The sequence below is a fragment of the Streptopelia decaocto genome (genome assembly GCF_964273445.1).
Source record: "Streptopelia decaocto genome assembly, chromosome: 3".
Lineage (NCBI taxonomy): Eukaryota > Metazoa > Chordata > Aves > Columbiformes > Columbidae > Streptopelia > Streptopelia decaocto.
The window spans coordinates 15,745,984-15,767,240 of record NC_138656.1 but is presented as its reverse complement, the minus strand read 5'-3'; the positions used below and the strand labels follow the sequence as shown (position 1 = coordinate 15,767,240).

General features: G+C 37.2%; 1 protein-coding gene across 18 annotated transcripts in view; it reads right to left on the bottom strand.

Annotated features, from left to right (window-relative positions):
- Positions 1–2,115: 2,115 nt before the first annotated feature.
- The window catches only part of NRXN1 (neurexin 1), a 728,501-nt gene continuing 709,359 nt past the window's right edge, over positions 2,116–21,257 (bottom strand). For all 18 annotated transcript variants that reach the window (XM_082047389.1, XM_082047384.1, XM_082047394.1 and 15 more), the window contains one exon: positions 2,116–5,496. In XM_082047389.1, coding sequence (XP_081903515.1) covers positions 5,189–5,496 — 308 coding nt within the window. In that variant the 3' untranslated portion in view covers positions 2,116–5,188. The remainder of the gene's footprint in view (positions 5,497–21,257) is intronic.

The window sequence follows — 21,257 nt, the reverse complement described above, 5'->3', positions numbered from 1 at the left end:
ACTCCTTACGTCACCATGTCTTTGCTTTAAAAAAATACAAAGTCTACCACAATTCAACCCCACTGGAGGATCAGTGTCATATGGGAAACTGCTTGTTCTGAACATCAAATGAAGATATCTGTATGGTGGAGAGTCAATGAGAAAGGCGTGGGGCTATACTCTCTTTTCCAGAGGTCAGAGGTGCTGGCTGAAGTGTGTCAAAGACCTTGAGTAAGGAGAAGCCTCCAAAGTAAGCCCATAAAAGACTGGGTGAGTTCTGGCTGTGTACCTCACAAAACTGAGAACACCCATATCAATGACATTTCTAGCTCAAAGCTTAACCCAGGGGGGATACTTCTGGTTTCCTGGAGAGCAATGACCAACCAAAGGAGGAACAGACCATCCATCCAAATAAGAGGCTGGCAGGCAAGCAATTTTATCATCCCCAAGCATTCATCAATTCATAAATTGATTTAAATGCTTTATGGATTTCTCTTTCTCCCCACTCCCATTAGGGCTAGAAACATTTTAATGCTGAAATACTTACAGACTTTTTAACAAAGCAAGGGCTTAAAAATAAAGCAAATAGCCTTTATTCCAGATAAAATTGTACTGAGAAATCTGGCTTACCGCAGCGCAGTGCTTCCAAGCACCTCTAACCAGGACTGTACTGAACCTAGAATCAAATTTCTATAATCAGCATGAAAATCATACCTAGATACTCAATTTAAAACTGTTTTGTTGAACTATAAAGAAGTCATATTAGAGTAAATAACAAACACAAGTTGTCACTTGCAGCCTGCATGTGTGCTCTACTTCTCTTGTTCTAAGTTGCATTTGGAGGGTTTGTTTAGTTTTTTCTCTTTTTTTCCTCATTTCTGAAGGTTTTAGATACTTGCTCACAGTGATGACTGATTATGGAGACCATCACTTAAAGCAGGTAGCAGATGATGGATGATGCAGGTACTGAGAGGCCATCACTATTGCGGTGAAAGAGAGGGCACAGTATAGATGTAAGAAAAAACTGAGCAAATACAGTGTAGAATTAAAAAGTGGTTTTGTGTGTGGTTTTCTGTTTGTTTGGTTTGGTTGTTCGGTTTTTAGTAGAACAAAAATCACTATCATTATAGCTCTTTTAAATGTGTATAAAGCATTTTCCTAAATGGAATGTTCAGTATTCATTTAAACACACACGCGTAACCACAAAAAAAATTACTAATCCCAGTATAAAGCAGTTTAGAATGTAAGTTTAACTATGAACTCTTTCATACCAATGGAAGATAGGGGCTGTTTCCTCCAGATATTCTCAAACTTAAATTATCTAAAATACTTCAGTCTATACCTAATTAAGCAAATGAATAAATCCCATTGAAGTCAAAGAAGCTACTGATGTGATTAAAGGAGATACATACTTAAATTCTATTTGGAGTTTAGATCCAAAAGCTTAACTCCATCCCCATTCAGCAATACATTTAGGCAACTTTAGACACTTGCTTAAATCAATAGGATTAGATATTTGCTTGAAGTTAGCCATGAATTTAAATGCCATGGTAAATAGGAAAGTACTTAGGTAATGGATTAGCTCCAGTTGAAATTTTGCAATTATTATCTAGTAACGTTTTTAAGGACCTGAAATATGTTCATTTTTCCATTAATTTTTAAACCATGTCCTAGACAAGAGAAAATATTTTCAGCTTTAACTTTTCATCCCACTCTCTTATTTTCTGCCAACTTCTTTCCACCAGGAAAAAAAAAAAAAAAAAAAGTGGTGGAAAAGGAAGGGAGTTCTTTTTCCATTAATGGATGGGGTGTGAGGGTAGGGAAGGGACATCAAGATTCGAAAAAAAAAATAATAAACCAAAAATAAACTCCCAAAAAGCTAGAAACTTCAAATGAAGTAATTCTATGCAAACCCAAACAATGCATTAATGTAATTCATGCTTTTCTGACTGGGGCAGTTGAACAAAAGACTTGAAGGTTTTCACTCAAGTGTACAAAGAGCTCTGAGGTCACTTTTTACTGACATGGATGCCTGTAACTTCATACAAATTTACCATTTTTTTTTTCCCACCACTTTCAGATGAACAGATACTCCAGATCTAATGACAAGAGAAGAAACAAGCCAGCATTTGTATTAAGAAACATTTTTATTAACAAAACAGTAAATTCCACTTGCTTAGCATTTCCAATAATGAATAAATTTGCCTTGCAACAAATAAAAAAATCGTAAATATCTATCACAGAAAGCACTATAAGGTTAGGGGCATTGGGCCTCTCTTTGATGTCTTAGGGTTGAAAGTTTCACACGTTATTTAGTGTTTTGTTAAAAAAGGCAACACAATACAGTCATAGAAATGAAACCATCGCAGTCAAACAAATTAGGTTATTATAGAGAAAGGATCCAATTTTATGTTAGGTAGTGGTTTATGTCTGTTGTTGCTGCTGTTTTTAAACATAAAGGAATTTTAAATCCACTTGCTGGCACTTCTGATACATCCATATTTGTTTTTTGTTAAATTATGAAATTAAAGAGGAAAAAGGAGAACCTTCAGAAACAGTGTTAAAATTGCGTTTGCTTATTCTGGTAGTAGCAGATTTTTTTTCCTTGATGTATGGATTTAGTTAAAGATTAATCTACCAAACTGCCTGGAAGTTGACCTGACCACGCTATTTCATTAATGCGATCAATACCAAGCAGAAAAGACAATTTCATCTTGCCCAAACCATATTCTGTCATGTCCAATCTCCTGTCGTCAGATTACTCTTGGTCTTCCACATATCTTTAAGCACTGAAATCTGAACACCACCTGGCTTTCAACTTCTTCTTTCCCCCCTCCAGATGAAGTCTCTTGCTTCCAGCAATGACCTCCAGTAAACCTGACCCTGCCGTTCCCTGAGCACAGCTGCCTTGTAAAGGTGGGAGAAAGTATGAATGCCACAGGTAAATGACAATCTAAGAAATGAACATCAGATGGATTTTGTGAGCCTGTTCTCAGTTTTGCGTAAATGTTACTGAAAATTTTAAAAAAAAGTGTTTTACAAATGCAACATGACACATCTCGATGTGGTTGGCAACATTCAAGAGAGGTCTTTTCATGTCAACTACATGTACGTTTAAAGTGCTCTGACTCCCAGATAGACAGCTGTACCAGTTTTCAGCCTTTTCCATCAGCTACAGTGAATAACACACAACAAAACGTTGTGTGCCTGCTGTTCAAAGCTAATTTTAAATTCCTCCTTCCTGTCTGTAAAGTGTGAACATCTATATCCCTCCCAGGAGGCCTTCCAGTGATTTGGTTGATTTCTATTGAACTATCCTTTTTCCGTCTAACGCATTCCCTTTGAACTTCCGTGTAAATAAAATGTTATGTTATGATTTATTGCTGTGAACCTAATGAAGTAATACTACAAAAAAACCCTTTAACATGTAAATTACAGCATTATATTTAGTATGCTTAACTAAAATACATTAATGTTTTATATATGTAAGAAAAGCTATGTGCTACTTTAAAACATGATAAACTCATATTTTTTCTGGTTATGATGTCTTGCAATACTACACAATAAACTTAGCTAAAAATACTTTTTGTATGTCAAAATGCCCACCATTGAAAAATATTATCGTGCACCTGAAGATCATTTCCTTTTGGAGAAAGGGGTAAATTCTGCAGTAGAATCAACCTGGATAATTAAAATGGGTCTTTGTAGATCTTCTACCACTCAATGCTGTAGTAGCTGTCGTTCATATAACTGAATGTCAGAAAAACACTATATGATACTTCCTAAGATTCTCAAGAAACTCATCATTCTCATAATTTCTTAAGAACAAGGTTTCTGTAAGGCAAACCATGCTCTCCAATAGTGAAGCTTTGACTGGAAGCTGAAGGCCAGTTTAAGTCACTAAATATTTAGCTAATTAATGAATGTATATGTCTAGGAAAATTGGTCATTCTGATCAACTTCATCGATGCATATCAGGAGCAAGAGATGGGGATAGGAAGGAGAAGACAAATTACAGTAGAGATATATTTTTGCTTTCTAGTCCACTTCTTTCATACAAACTACTAAAACTTAACTGCAACAGAATAGAGGCTGTACAGGTAAGAAAAAAATTAGCTGACTCGTATATACATTCATACACATCCCCCTTAGTATAACCACTACACTGTAAATTATATTTAAAAAAAAAAAAAAAGAAAAGAAAAAAAGGGGAAGAATTCTGGGACAATTTATAATGGCTGCAAAAAACCTGAAGTATGTCTGTTGCTCCAGATGTCATAAAACTCTCTATACCTAGCAACACTTATAACATTGAGTTTACCAAAAATGGCTGAAGAGCAGATATAGTTTGCATTTTCTATACAACAGGCTATAAAACATCACTTACCACAGTCCAGAAAGCACATATAGATGTGTTTTTATATAAACATATGTAATAACATATTAAGCGTGCATGAAAATTTCCCATTGATTGCATCTATACCCTCTTGGTTTTTTTTATTCTTTTTTCTTTTTTTTTTTTTTTTTTGTGGAAATGTGCCTTATATTCCAGATTTTTGTTTTTGTTTTTGAAAATAAGGCCTCCATACTATTTTCCTCACAACCAGAAAGGGGCTTTTTGAAAGTATTTCTACGTAAGTCTTCAGAAAAGCCAGTACTTGTTTCAAATACAAGTTTCCAACCACTGCTTCACTGCACCAGACGGCAAACTCTTTATGTTTGCTTGTTGAGTCACCATATATAATGACAGTCTCCTCTGACAATAAGACTAACTTACTTCTCAAGAAAGCGCTAGCACTTTGGCTAAATCCAGAATCATAGGTAGCTTCTTTTTTCTTTTTTTTTTTTTCCTTTTTTTTTTTTTTAATTTGTTTTGTTTCATATTGTGCCTTGATGTTGTAGTAATACTCCTTGCTTTATGAATCGTGGTGTCATCATTGTCTTTCAGAAATGTTCCAGCAACATAAAGACAGGCAGAGTAAATGAAAACACTGTGGATGTTAGGGAATTTATCAGCTCCTGTTTCTGAAAAACAAGAGCATGAAATGCTTGTTTTTAAAAACAGTCTTTCCTTTCTGATTGCATTCCCTGTCTTTTTTGTTTGTTTGTTTTTGAATGTGCTTCATAAAAAGTAAAGTAAATAAGTTTGTATTATGTCTCAGATAAAATGAAGACTATTTCTATACAAGCGTTCTTTTAGATGTTGAGATCAGACATAGTACTCCTTATCCTTATTTTTCTTGTTTTTGTTGGAACTTTTAGCGCTGTTGGGCTGCTTTTCCTTGATCACAGCCCCATTGGATTGTGCTGAGTTACTGATGTAGTTTCGACTCTCATCTACGTGATAAGATCCTTCGTCTCGATTCCTGTACTTGTACATAGCATAGAGGAGAATGAGGATACACAGCGCCGCTGCCGCCACGATCCCAACTACCATCCCTGTCGTGCTGCTGGATTCACGAATCACCTCAGATGAGCCAGGGTACTCCCTTCCTCCTCCTGCCCTGGTAGGATTTGCTGTAGGTAGATAAAGAAATAAGGGAGAGGTTATTATTGAGTTTGCACATTGAGAAGTCAGTCATATCTACCTGCTACAAACATGTATCTTTCTAATTGCACTCACTAGGTCAGGGCTGCCTTATCAACATACCCTATACTACTGGTGTGAAAACATTTAGGTTTGCAGCCCATTCCATTTTCAGGTCTATCAGCACAAGTAAACAGGCTTTTAAATAAGGAAAAGGACAGCAAGGAAAATATCTTTTTAGCCTTCAAGAGTATAATTTCTCCAAATACTGTTACTCAGCAAAGAATGTCTAAATAATCTGGAATAACAGGCGTGCCACAATTTAAATGCCAGAACACAATCATCTTGGAAGAAAGGATCTCCCTCTCTCATTCCCTCCCTCTCTTTTTCTCTCCTTCTGTAAAGAGCAAAAAGTGACACTACAGTACTTACTTAGAAGACAGTGATGATAAGTCTGACTACCAAACAGAATGGAAGAAAAAAACAAAATTCCTCCTAATAATAAATGACAGCAGCCAATAAGTTGGCTACAAATAAGGTATCCTCAGCTCTTTAGTCTCCCCTCAGCAAGCTTCTCAGTGTCTCCTTTCCTTCTCACATTATATTTATTTTTATTACTTTTTAGAGAGCTATCCAACCTGACCTTCTCTTTTCCAATTCACAGTCTTCCTTGAATATGGCTACACTTTAGAACGCTTTTTCACTCAACTTCTCCCATACCCTCTTTTTGTCCTTGATGACAATACCAGGCATTCCTTTGGGCAACCCTTTATGTCCAGAAAAAACTCTCAAACTGCACTGAGCAAGGGCTCAGCCTTCTAAGAACCCACCTCTCAGGCCAGGCTCTGGTCTTTTCAGTTGTGATATGCACTGATCTGACCTGTGTCTTCAGACTGTAAAGTCTTCTTGATAGGAACTATTGTGTGGTCTGGCACATTTTATCCCCTTGCACAGCCATGTGGAATGAAAGCCTAATTCTAGGAGAAATTTCTAGGTTAAATGCTCACAGCACACACAATGCTTACACATTTCCCATGATCTCTCTTCTTTTTTGCACTTTGCAGAAGGAGGAGAGGCAGATCTTTGTATAGAATCACTTTAAGTGGCAACAGCTGAGAAGGATCTTAGCTTAGCAAGTGTCATGGGACAAAAATGAAGTGACCTGGGTCTACGCAATGTTCCTCTCATTATACGAGCATTTCCAAACTCCTGAGAGGCTGCGTAGCCTCAGCACCACCAGCCTTGGCTGAGCTCAGGAGCAAGAAAAGAGCAGTGAGTGAACCAGGGTTTCCCACTGAGCAGTGCAGAGCATTCTCATTAAGCATCAACCCTGGCTTATAGAAACCACATATTACATCATTATGCATGGCTAAAAATGCGGTCAGTAAAATACAAATGTTAACTAAAAGTATTATTAAACACTAGTTTTACATTATATTCATAATGTTAGCTTTATCAGGCCTCGCCTACAACTAGCATTTTATTGAAGTGTATTAAAGAAGTGTCTTGCTCGAGGTGCACAAAAGCACACTATGCCCCATAGTCACTTTTGGTGTCTGCTCTAAAGACATAATAGGAAGTTGATGATTTTAAGGATTCTACATTAAAGGTAATGTCACCCAAACTATCAACACTGATCAAAAAATTTCAACAAATTTGGACAAGCAGAATTAAAAGGAGACACCAGGTACAAGGATCCACAATTAGCCTATAAATAACAAAACACAGCAAAAGAAGCTACAAACCCCCAAAAGAACTATGTTGCCTCCCTAGCTTGGTATTACTCATAATTTATTTATTATTGATTTGTGTTCTTACTGTTGAAACACCACTTCCTGGCAGTTATCTCACATGTGCTTACAGAAAGTGACATTTTATTTGTCTGAAAGAACAGAGGCACCACAGTAAGATTCAAGAAAACTGTCATTCGTGTCAAACAGTTTTTTAACTACTAATGTTTTTTCCCTTTCTGAAAGTTCTTATTTATTATGAGTTGGTACAATTGGTATTTTCTAGGACTACACAAGAGATCTTGAAGTTTTCCTTCAGAAGGCTCTAAGATTTTTTCTCATTTCAGGGTAGATACCACCCTACTAAGAAATGTGGTCTGTCTCAAAGTAGTCAGTGACTGGTTTAGATCCTGTTTCTTCATTGTAGGTATTGTAGAAAACGGAAATTCTTTTACACATGGGGTGTCATTTATTGTTTTACAAGAGATGATGCATTGTTGCAGAATAAAGGCTCCTGGGTATTTCTATAGTGAATGAAAATGGGACAAAGTCTTACTGTATTTCATTTCAGGAAATTAATTTTTGTCTGAGAAATAATAAAAGCAACTGAATAAACTGTTGGTACCTGATGGACTAACAACTGCTCTTTCTCTTTAAAATACAGACATTTGGGCCAAATGCCATCAACTAACTTTACAATTAATGTCTACTTAATGACACTTAATAGTGTGCTCAGAGGAAAACATTCTTTTAATACTGCATCCTGAAAAAATATGTAAGGAATGTTTTTCAATGTTTCCTAAACTCCTACCTTTCACCTGATGGCATCCTTTTATTTTTAAGAATGCTTTCACAATTATCTCATTTATCCCATCTGTCTGAGGAATATTAAACAACTACATTATTGCTATTTAAACTTACACCATTTCCAAAGCATCTGTTGTTACATTTATTTGGACTTCTGTAAAAGGAGCAGTTCAGCAAGGGAAATGACTTTTTTGCTATTTTACTTCTATTTACATTAAAATATACTTTTAACCTAGCAAGGCCTCTCAAGGCAAATAAATGAAGAAAGTTTTACAAAGGACATGGGTTTGTCTGTGAGCATTTTATATAGGAAAAGCTAATGAAGCACATGCTTAAGCAAGTGTCCTATTCTGAGACAGGGAGGAAAAGGCCACTGGAAAAAAGGCCAGCCTATGCTTCTACTGAAATCGATGTAAATAAACAAATCCCCATCCGTAACCAGCTGCCTTCTATTTAATCAGGATCCTTATTTGACTAAGACTGGGATACCCAAGGGGAATTCACCCAGATCTTGACCTCTCCCGCAGGACAGGAACTATTGCAAAGGACAACAGATGACCTCAATGCAGAGCAAGTGAAGATCACAAGGTTAAACAAACCTTGCTCTTTACTTCCCAGCTCTTTGAGAAACAGAAGATGCAGTTTTCTCCCCAGCATCTTTGCAGCTGAACTGAACAGAGTCATTGGCTCCTGGCATAGCAGCAGAGGTATGTCTACAGGTAACCTTGTCTGCTTCTCTGGTTGCAGTCTCTGCTGTAACGTCAACAAGTCACTAACTTCATCCCAGAAAAAGTTTCTTATTGTAAATAAGAAGCTAAATACCTTACAGGTGAATCAAGATTAAATTTCATAAAAATGATCCCTAGTTTTAAGAAAAAAATGTAATCCCTAAAAAATCCTGAAACAATCTGTAAGTTGAGGATGGTTTGATTAGGAACAAGAGAAAATCAAAAAGACTGACAGTGCAAAGACTATGCCATTACACAGAGAGGAAATAAAAACATCTAGTGATGTACCGATCCCTTCTTCAAACAACTTCTCTGATGCAGAACCCTTCCTCTCAACAGCATACGGTCAGCCTTTTGGGATTGCCTCAATGACCAGCTTAGAAGAAAATTATCTTAAAAGCCTCTTGTACCACTTATGAAAAACTTTGCATTAAATAATAACAATTGAGCACATTTTTACATTGTGTAATAATGGATTAGAAAGCTATTATTCTTGACTGTATTTCTAAGTGGTTTAAAATTTAAAGGGAAAAATCTGACTATTTTCAGTGCCCAGTTTTCATGAATACTGTGAAAAGAAAATTGGAATTGCAGGCTCCCATGGTGTTCATGAATTGAAATTAGCAGACTTAAAAACAAAATAAAAAACCCAACAAAAGGACCCCAAACCTGTTTTCTTTACATTTATGCCTTCCTCCAAACTGTGAATAGGAAATTACTCACAAGATAAGAATGTTTAACTACTGCATTTGCAATGAGGCATGAATGCAATTATTTACAGGACACATATTAATTTTCACTCTGCATGCTATCATTGTAGACCTGTTTGTGGCAGACTTTCCGCAGTATTGTTGGATTCTGGTGAACTGGAATTTCAACATCTCGTTACAACTAATACGTCTGAGAAACAAATCTCAGTGATTACTCTGCTGAACCCGTGTAATAGGTGCAGCCCAACTGCAAAACCAGGATGAGAATCTGCCGTAAACTTGTGCGAGAGACTGAGCACAAACCCACACTGCTCTGAATCGGGCCTATCTCAGCCTGCTCCTTTCCTGTGCAGCCTCAAGGGGCTGCTGTCAAGACAGGGCAAGAACTGGCTCCCCAGGGGATGTCCATCAGCAATTGAGCTGCCATGGGAGAGAAGGAGTATGAGGTGGTTGCACATGTCCCTGCTACAGCTCTGTGACAAACTTTCAACACGTGGAACAATCTATATCCAAAGTCACAATCTAATCTGCATGACAGAGGTACGACAAAACCAGCTGCATTGACGAACACACACTCCACACTCCTTGATCATAAATGGCATCATGATTCAAAGAGAACGGGAGCTGCGACCTGCACACACAACACACTGAGACGTGGTAGAGAGGTGTGGTGCTTGTGAGTGGAGTAGATACATTTGTTATCTCGAACTCATGCCATTGCATTTGTCCTATGAAATCTGTCTGATGCTTATTGAGTTTGAGGAAACAAGACAATAACCTACTTTCAAATGTGTTTAAAAGAAAATTATTAAGGTATCTGTTCTACTCTTTGGTGTGCAAAACCAGGTTCTTTACTTCCTATATATCGAAATTTCAAAGGTCCTCAGAAGGAAAGATATAATGCATTAAAATACCTCTAAAGGGACATTAACTAGCTTAACTTGTCATAAAAATAGTCTGGCAAGGAAACACTAGCCACAGCTAAAAATGTTGTTTTACTACGAAGCTAAACATTGTCTGCGCAGAATACAGTGCTTATTTCTAAGTCCAATGACTTGCCATATAAATAATTTAGAAATTCTATTAACTACTTAGGACTGCAGTTTCGCAAATAACATATTTTTTTCTGTGGTTGAGAGGTGAGAGGGTTGTTGTCTCAATAGTTATTAAATGTCAACATAAATCTGAAGGGAGATAGGTTAGTTGGTAGCACAGTGCCAATTGTTAGAGCGTACCAAATCGATGGGGTTTAGAAGTTAATATGCTCTGCAGAGCTGAGGGGAATATTTCACACAGTTTAATAAGAAGCTTTTGTGAAATCATTTTCCACAAAACTAAATTTAATTTTAGCTAAAACGGAAAATGTAAACCAATATATCACTTAATGCTTTTAGCAGTCTTCATGCCTGTGCTCTTACTCCCTTTATTAGTATGTTTTAACAATTTCAGTCGTATTGCTCCTCTTATAGTATTCCTCCTCTCCCAATATGGATCCTTTCTCCTTTTGCTAATTCAGCTGTCAGTCCAGTCCTACCTCTCCCCACTTCTACATTTGTCAGTCACCTTTGCACCTCTGCTTCTTTCTTTTCTAATTGGAGTAATTGAACCTGGTTTTATGTGTGATAGGGGAAATCTTTGGTAATTTGTTACTTTGCTTCAGAAATTTTGACTGATCAGCAGAGTCAGTGGTGATCTAGATTTTAATTGAAGTATTCCTAAATGGGGAAAAAAAATAAATGCTTTTGCTAATAAGATAACATAGGGAAGACAAAACACAAATATTACACTACTGACAGCGTGTTTTTCAAGCTAGAGCTAAGCTGCTGTAATTGTGGGGAACCAGGTCAGACAGCTAAACCAGTATCTTTTGCTCAGTTAAGTTGCCTGCAGCCCTAGCTCCCAAGAGAGTCAGATGAACACCAGTGTTATTGCAGAAAAGGGCAGGAACACTGGAAACACACATTTTTGGTGGCAGCTAACTGTAAGATTTGCTTCCTTGTACCAAAAACTTACATTGTTAGTGACAGTGACATTTGGATCCCACTGAACTTGGCGAAAATTTTGCCACTGACCTTCACAGAACCCAGGTTTCATTGTTTGCTATTTTTATAATCTCATTTTAAAACAATTGAAAAAAAAAAAAAAAAGACCAAAAACCAAACCAACCAACAAAACCCCAAACAAATGCAAAAACCCAAAGCACCAATCCAGGAACCACTTTTCTTTAAGGGAACATTAAAAAATAGTTGCAAAGAGTAAGGAATCTGACGGCTTGGCCTGCAGAGCAAGGAATGATTCTTTCTCACAAAATGAGCTGGAGGTGTGGACATCATCTTTGCAGCCGTGGGTGATTCCCTGACTGTCTTCCTTCACTCAGCAGCTACTACATGAAGAGATAAATGTCTGTGCCACAAACATTATATATATGACTTGAATGTCGGAGCTGAAAGCACACTGCATGCAATTTGCTCTAAACACTGCCATCGAGTCAGATCCGTTACTGAAAAAGTTGATACTGTGCCTGGGAAAAGAAGGGGCCAGGCTTTCAAGGCATCTGGAATATACTTCACACATGCTGGAAATGTGACCGCTACAAATACCAAATTGCATCCACTAAACAAAGGCTCAAATACATCTTCCAGATGAAGCTACACTTCACCCTGAATCATGTTACTGTCGTGCTTCTCTGGGGGTGGGTAGAGAGAGCTAAATGAACTTCAGGACTGATATATATTACACTTGATGTAATTAATATTCTTTTTCTCATGATAAAATTATCAAAATTAATAAGACCACCTTGTTTTTCTTTGCTTCTCTCATCATACTCTGCAAAACAATACTGGTGTCTCTGATGTTAACACAAGGAAAAAGACTGAGATATCTATAAAGCTTTCTCTTATTTTGGAGTATGATTCTCATGTTCTTGCTGCTTTCATCTTTCCTTTCATTTAGCCCTTTTCTGTAACTTTTTAAAGGACATGTTCACAACATGGGCTGTATCAAGATGAGAATCTACTGTTTAAGCTAGCTTTCATTTAAACTATCATCTACCGCTTAAGCCAGTATAAATACAAATTTAATTTAAACTGTCATAGTCCCAAATCTAGCCCTTAGCTCTTAACCTTGGGAGAAGTGCTGGTTTTGAAACCTATGGGCCAGAATAGCATGTCAACGTAGCAGAACAAGGTTTCATTCAGGTCTTTACATAGTTAGAAGGAGATTGCCTAAGATTAGACTATTTTAGGTACCTTCATCCTCATTACAGGTTACTTTTGCCTTGAATTTTCCCTGCTTCCATTCATGATCAACATTCTTAGAGAACACCTAGTTCTCAAGCTTGTCAGCATTCACCTGCTACTTTGCAGGCTGTAATGACCAGGCACATGCTAAAAAACCCCAATGTTTCCACAGAGGTTTAAATTAGGTGTTAGCAAGCATTAATAGCTGAAAATTAGCAGCAACAGTCTTACTTCTAGGTGTGCAAGAGAAAAATAAATTACCAGTGTACTGATTGCTAGGAAAAAAAAAAAGAGCAAAAGGTTTACCATTCGCTCATATCTCCTTTGTCTGACAGCAGGGTAAGCAACCCTGTTCACTCCCAGCAGTCTGTTAACATGGCAATTAGTTGATAAGCTGAAGATGGCATACACCAACTGCTTTGTAACACCATATAAATTGAATTTATCAGGTACTGCACATGGTTAGCTAGAAGCACAATGGTTTGCTTGCACACCTGTGATGCCCCTGTTTGAATGCAGAAAAACTGAACTGCAAAAAGGCTCTGGAATAGACAGTACCCTGTGCCACTGAACTTGGAGAGGCAAAGCATTGGCCTCTGCCCTGCATCCTGCCTGCAGTGCAGCCAGCTTCCCTCCCTTCTGTCCGGTCCTTAGCTCCAAATAGTAGCTGAAGGAAAGCGAATTTCTTCCCGAATTCTTCAACTTTGGTCTGAGAGAAAGCCTTGGCATAGAAATTGAGCAATATGATGTTAATTCAGGCCGGTGTTCTGGCTATAAACCTTTCTATATCTTTGCAAAATACTGTCTGTCTTCTACTACCATGCCCATAGAAATAAGGATGATAAACAGCCCTGAGGAAGAGGGATTTTTCTACAAAAAGAGGCAAACTCACTGCATATGAATTACAAAGGGACAAGAAGTAGTTTTGCTATTACTAGTGTTTACAATACAGTATACATTAAAATATATGTGCTAGATATAGCCAGTGAAACCAGAATGAAGTGTAGCTCAAAGAACACAATGGGTTTGCATTAATTAGGCACCAATAGCATATAATCTAATTTCAAACAAACTAGAACAACTAATTTATTTATGTCAACAATCTACGTGCAGTCCTGATTCTAAGTGTAAGCTTGATTCAAAAGACCAATTTTTAGGATTATAGTTCAAAAACTTTAATTTAGGATTGTTAAGTAGATTGCCATGAAAAGTAATGCAACCTGTTCCAGATTTGACCAGCTATTTACTTCATCCTCACACAAGCAAATCTTCTGCCTTTCCAAAATTCCTTTTTTCATCAGATTGAACGCCCCACTCAAGTCAGCAAATTACTTAATTGTTTATGAAAACCTCAGTTTTGCAATTACTAATTTATTTATTATCTGTATTTTTCCTCTAAGGTCACTGTGTGAAATCCACCCATGGAAAATGTTTTGAGAGCCCCCATAATCTTCATTTGGCTTTAACTGGTTTCAGTAAATGTAATGTTTACAAAATAACCTGAAAACCAAATTCATTTTTCAGTATACAGATTAAGACAGGTCAGTGCTGTTTTTCTCACGTTACTTCTGTATTGTGTTTCTATCCCTAATTAGAAAGACCATAATTTAGAGGACAAAATAGAGATTGTTCCCTATTGGAGTTCACAAACTTCAACTGGCATGAACCACATGGGCCACATCATGGATAAGATCTGACTTGGTATTTTAAAAAAGAAAGAAAGATTATGAGCATCTAAATGAACAATGTAGTTCATTGTTTTCATTTATTTCATTTATTTCATTATTCAGTTCATTTCATTCATTCATTTCATCTATTGAAATATACCTAAAAAATTCTTCATGATAGTTCAAAAACATACACATGTATTTATTTATTTGTTTTTCCTTTAGGTATTTTACCTTTTGTTCTTCAGTTAAGTGATTTTTTGATTCTAGATTAAAAAGATCTATACCTTTTACGAAAATGGTGGAAACATCTCCTAGTGAAGGCTGCCAAAGCACATACATCTTTATTTTTTGCGGCTAACAACTAAGAACTTTCACATACTGGGGATACATGCACAGAAACTGGAACTAAATTAGTTGTATTATAGAAAATCTTGAGTATCAGTCTTGAAAATCAGGACTGCTTTGTTTAAGAGAGTGCGGTGATAGATCCAATTCCTTTTATTCGTGTGTGTGTCTGACAAAGCCACTGCATTAGCAGTCAATTATTTCTTTAATACCTTATTCAGTAATTTTGTGCTTTGTTAGATTTATTTCTTTTTTAGGGGGGGGAGTCATTCTGCACATATCTCACTCTCCAGTTAATGCTGGAATGGTCCGTAAGGCAGGTTCTTTATCTGGGAGTAGCAAAAAGAATAGGTCAAGCAACTGCCTATATGCTAACAACAGTGTTTCCTGCAAATTGTTCTAGGGAAATCTGGGAAGATAAGCACATGCATAGACCTGTGGGAAGGGAGGGAGAAAACAAGAGAGAATGAATATGAAATGGATTGTGAGACAAATCGTTTTCCCAAAATAACCTCAGTGATGAAAAAAGGCCATATTTCTCCACCTCGGTGTGTACTGCATGAGGGTTGACCTCTGCTCTTCTCCAACCTTGCCCAGAGAACTGGGTCCTCACCTCTAACCTGCTCTCCATTTACTTCCTCCAGCTCACATTATCTCACACAGGGACTGTACACTTGCCTCTGACTGACTAACATTATCACTTCTACACCTGAATAAAAGGACAAAATATTCGTGAACATTTTATTGTCCATGATCCAGACAAGCAATGAAAAATTTGGGGAGTCCCACCAGTGTCTGCGGGGATGACACATACAGTTCACATGCATTTGTGGATGAGTGATGTGGAGCACCTGGTTTGCTTCTCGGCATTCATATCCTAGTCCTGGTATGGCAGCAGGATCATGTGCTTCAGTTTTGTGTGTAAATACCTTCAGAACTGAGTCACAAGCAGTGTTTCTACATCTTTGAAGAAACAAACAAACAAAAAACCCCAGCCTTCTTTCATTGGGCCACTCCTTCTGGACCATTGAATAATGTACCCATTTTTTTCAATTATAGTTTATAAAATGACTATATTTCTTCAAACTACTAGAAACATTACTATCTGGTTTTGTCTATGCTGTGGAGATCTCTAACTCCAGACCACTGAACATGTAACAGCAATACTAATACTTGTCACTTAATAAATGTATCTGAACAAGAACTGTCTTTTCATGTGGTCTGCATACATTTGAAGCATGAAGTAGAGTTTCAGGTGCTGCCATACAAAAGAACAACTCCAGTATTTACATAATGAATGTTTGCCATTCTTATACACATTATGGAAGTGAGAATGTCCAACTTTAGCAGGAATAAGAGTGGAATAGGAACAAACCCTCAAAGTTCACACACAAAGAAATCCGTTCATCATTTATGCAGCAGTGGCGAAGGTCTTGTGCAAGTTAACAGAGAGCTTTGTATGATTTATAGCAACCTGATGTCCATATTTCTTACTAGTCTTAGGGCATAGTGAGTCACTGACATTACATTGAGAGAAACCCATTATGCTCAGGGAAAAAAGCCAGCTCCCCAGTTTCCATCCATATTTTGCCTTCTGATATGTTCATATAACTATGACTGCAATTAATACATGCTAGAAAGCATTAGCCTGTGCTGTCATCTCTGCATTAAATGTCTCTTTGAAATACATATGTTCAGCAAGGAGTATCTACTTCAATTTTTCACATTTAAAAGGCATGTTTAGCTAAAAATAGCTGCATTTCATTTTAAAGTGTGTTTAAAAACCAAAATTTAAAATAATTTCATGTTGGTCACAAACCTGCTGTACCAGTTGAGGTTACACAAAGAAAGGAGGTATAGGACTGTGAACACCACACTGCCACCAAAATCGCACTGAATGTATGAGAAGAGTCAGAATTCTCTAAACTATTGAAAAATGATTTGTTAGAGTAGAAGAAAACCCTTCATTTCAGTACATGCTGTTGTTTTCAGCTGCTCCCAACACTGGGAATGTAGGAAAATCTTTAGAACTGGCTGGAAAGCTACAATTCTACTCAGTAGTCCCAAGTTTCTGTGATGTGGCTGGCAAAGAATAGAGATCACTGTTGGTACAATGGATCAATTATAATTTTTAACCTCATTTGCTTAGATATTTAGGAAAAAAAATCTTTTTGACCAATTAAAATGAGAAATGCCTTATTTGCAATTCACAGTGACAGACACTAAGAGTTCAGTCTAACGACAAAACAGTGGTTCAGTTCACTATAAAATAATTTGACAAAATGTAACCTTTTCTTTCTGTTGCTTTGGGGTGGCTTTATGATTTATATATATAAAAAAAATAATAACCTTAACAACTATTTTAACATCAATTATATGAAAATAAATGTATACCCGAAGCCCCCAGTTCCTTTATGTATAGACATGGTAAGTGCAAACATTTGGAAAGTTTGTAAATATAGCATAATTTTCACTCTGTAGTAGCTCATACAGACACATCTATATGTATTTCAGCTAAGCATTTAAAAAGGCTGATTCAAGGCAACCCAGCAGTCTTTCTAGTACTGGAAAAGCATACAAAACTACAGGATAATTGGACTGAGGCACAAATATTCCCTTTATGTTCGAGCCATAATGAACACAGCAGCCCTATGAACTAACTGTAATTTTATTTTTCTTTGTTTCAGCTCCTTGCACAATGAATTCCATGAAGTGCATTAAACAGGGCACTTGCAGTGATGTATAAATGAAAGGAGTCACTTCACCTCCTGCTGCAATGTTATCTTGCTGTCAGATGCACCAGGAATACAGTACAATTATTTGTGACAGGAAAACAAGAGCAAAACTTCTAATAAAGAGCATAAATCATTTACAGTCCATATTTCACAGCACTGCCCGTTAGAAAAATAGGTATCAATTCTGGGACCAAACCTAAACCATCACAAAGCATTTGAGAATGAATGGTTTCTAGCCATCTCCATCTATCCAATACACGTTATCACACAGCCGGGAATGTATATGTGGAGGAAGCAGTTTTCACGTGAAGCCCCACACTGTTCTGCTGACAGGACAAAGCCATCCCCACAGAAGTGACCGAACTGTAAGACTGATCTTAAGTAGCGGCTTGATCGCTCTCTGATGGCTAGACTGATGCTTCAGAGATTTCTGATCATCGTCAGCTGTTTTCTGCAATGCAATGAGCCTGGCCAAGATGTAGAAAAATCAACACATGCTCAAAGACCAGTCCAAAAGCATCTATCTTATTATTGGTCCTAACTTAATAACGTGGGAAAATAACCAATCCCATTTCTCCCTCAGAACTGAGAATCAGGGGTAAGAAAGGTACCTAATGCTACCAGTTGGTATCCATCACTGAGCTCTCTCCTGACTATTCTTACCCTGTTTTCCTACAGAGCAAGTACAGGACAAGATCTGATACCAATCAAACACTGTCCTGGGAAGTGGAACCCAAGAGCTGCCAGACAAATGCTGATCATGAGATGAAGTGTTTTATTTGATTGCAACGTGTGAACTTCTATTGGTAGAAAGACACTTGTTTGAACCTGAAATAAGCTTGTTTCTACAAGGCCATTTTTTTCACATTGAAACTTATCTTCTGCTAAAACTTACAAGACCAGCAAATACCATATATTCTGGCTTTAAGACTGGTAAAGCTTCCATCCATCCCATTTCTGATGGGGCCATCAGGAAAGGTTTGGAACATAATTTCTAACTTAAAGCTTAGTTAGGTCCAGAGTTTGAGAAGGATATAACTGTAATTTGCAGAAAAATAACTGTTTATGCATCTGCTAAAAACTGTAAGACTTTCTCCCTCGTCTAGATTTCCCTGCTATTAAACTCAATGATTTCACTTCATTCGACCCAGTTTGGACCTCTCTGTATTTTGGAACATTTCAATAGCTACAGAAGTGGCTAGATAATAGCTAACAAATAAAATACCAGCCCAGTGTAAATGGAACAAATAAGCTGTGTAGTGCAAATGCTCACTGACACTCAGCAAAAATCAGAGCTCTGTACAGAGCTCAGTAAAGCCTGGAACAGCCATCCTGATGTGCAGAATGGCAATTTCTCCACCCGCAGTTTTATAACTCTTCATGTAAAGTCAGTAAATCATCCCAGGTCCTTTAATAATTTCAACCTAATATTTTTCATAACTTGTCTACAAAATGAAAAGGATTTATTATTTCCTCTATGACATGAAGATGAAGAAACATCATTTCTTCTTATTTTTATTCCTATCATCATCATTTTTTGTGTTGTTAGTATTTAGAGTAGGAGGGGAGTGTGGACAGACTGAGGAAGCGATACATGTTGCCTTACTATACAAAACATAACAAAACCAAAATATGTTGACTAAGTTTTGCATGCTAATAAATTTGTTATGACTTCATCCAATTATGGCACATTTAGCAGTTTGTATACCACAATGAAATCTGCAATTATCATTTCTGTGACTTTATGTTCCAGACAAGTTGATGGGGTTTCTGCTTAGCAGCTCCTAATCTGGTCTGTTTTTATGTCCATATGAAATTTGTTGCAAATTGCATCTTTCCGTTTATTATTTAGAAGACAGGTGCACACAAAGTGAAGCTGGTGGTGACAGACTGAGACTTGTTAGCCAATACAAAATACAACATATTTATCCTAGAAAAAAAGCTTTATTTTAGGCATAAATCTCAGTGATCAGTAAAACCTAGCTAATCGGTATTTTCTATGATACATAGGTTTACCGTACTCAAACTGTTTGTTGAATAGGCTCTCATTCTGAGCTGAGAACTTTGGCTAAAAATAGGCATATTATGGGCAATCATAATGTAAACGTACAGTTATGGCTTTGTCAATAAAACTGAATGGGCTCTGGCCATCCCTTGAGTGTGTTCTTGCTAGGCCTGAAATCTCTGAGAGCACCATCTCTTGTGCCAGGGTGGATCTCTTTGCTGATTGACCATCAGGCAGCAAAAGAAGAAATCTAATGGGATCTCAGGTTACGGCCTCTGAAGCGAATGCATAGTTGTGAAAGGGTCCTAATAATCATGTATTCTGCCTCCTAGACATATCTGTTAGGAAACATAAGCTTCAGTGGCATCGGTGAGGCTGTGGAGAAGCAGCTGCAGAGAAGCAACTCTGGTTTGTGAGAAGGGTTACAGGGAAAAGCTGAAATGAGCCACGGGAAGAATTTAAATGGAGGGACATATCCTTTTGCATATCCTATCCCAAATGAAAAGAAAAAAAATATCATTAATCTGTCACTGTCAACAATATTATGCTTTTCTCCCTTAAGTTCCAGCCTACTGTTAGAAGTAGCTCAAATGCACATGGAGACCGCAGTATTATTGAGATGGAGCAGCACCTACGGGACTATTCATGGAGAAGGCTTATTCAGAAGACTGAGTAAGACTAAAACGGCTTACAGAGAAACAGATGTGATAAAAGTTATGACTTCAGTAATCCCTTTGGTTCATGTTTTTTCAAACATGAGAAAACGACAAGGCCAATGAAGAGGGAGGCAAATTAATAGCTTTTAAGATTTGAGAGTGGGAGGACAAGCAACATTTTGATGTGAAGAATGACAGATAAAATGATCCAGACAATTGGGATTATGGAGAACGTAATTCCTATGCCAATCCATACTTTTTTTTAAAGCAGTAGCAGCTGGGATCCAAGAAATGAAAGAGTAAAACCATTCTCCAAAAAAGTAAAAATGAGAAGCATAGCTGAGTGATCAATGATAAGCTAAAATAGGAAAGCTAAACACCAGGATATAAAGCTAATGGTAAGGTTTTGCAGGAAGATTAACATTCATATTCCCCTTCTGGATCATAGTTTGGACAGAAATGATAACCTGTCAGTAAGCTTCATTTCACCCCTCCCATTCCTGCACCCACCAGCCAAATGACTCTGTGTGGCTCCAGGTCTACTGAGCATTGCAGCCTCAGATCTGAAGTTCAAAATAATCTGAGAGAAGAATGATTCTGAAATTTCATTGGCTTTCAGCAAGCTCTATGGCTGAGACAATACAATTACATTTCTAACCCAGCACCTGCATTCTAAGAGGGCTTGGGATATTTTTTAGTGCTAGGTAACTAATGTATTGTTTAACAGTTACCTTATACTTTTTTTTTTTTTTTTAATTTAAATTATCTGCATTTAAAGTAGATAAATGTCAGTTTACCTGTTGAACAGCACTGCCTGAGTTAACTAAAGCAAGGAAGCAATTGGCATGGATGAGCTCAGAACCATATGAGGAACTACTGTATTGACTTGCACCAGACAGGATGGTCTTGTTAAACTCGAGAATTTGAATATGAGAAGAGCGGAAAAAAATTACCCTGGAAATTAATTTTCAAGCTTTCAAAAAACTAATTCTTATCACAATTCCTAAATATCTTGCTCATGATGTCTGGGATTTCTGCAAGTGAAACGTCTTCCTGAGAGGTATAAAAGTGTGTAAGGTACATTTATCTGTTGTTCTGTTTTAAGAATGGTCATTCCATCTCATGG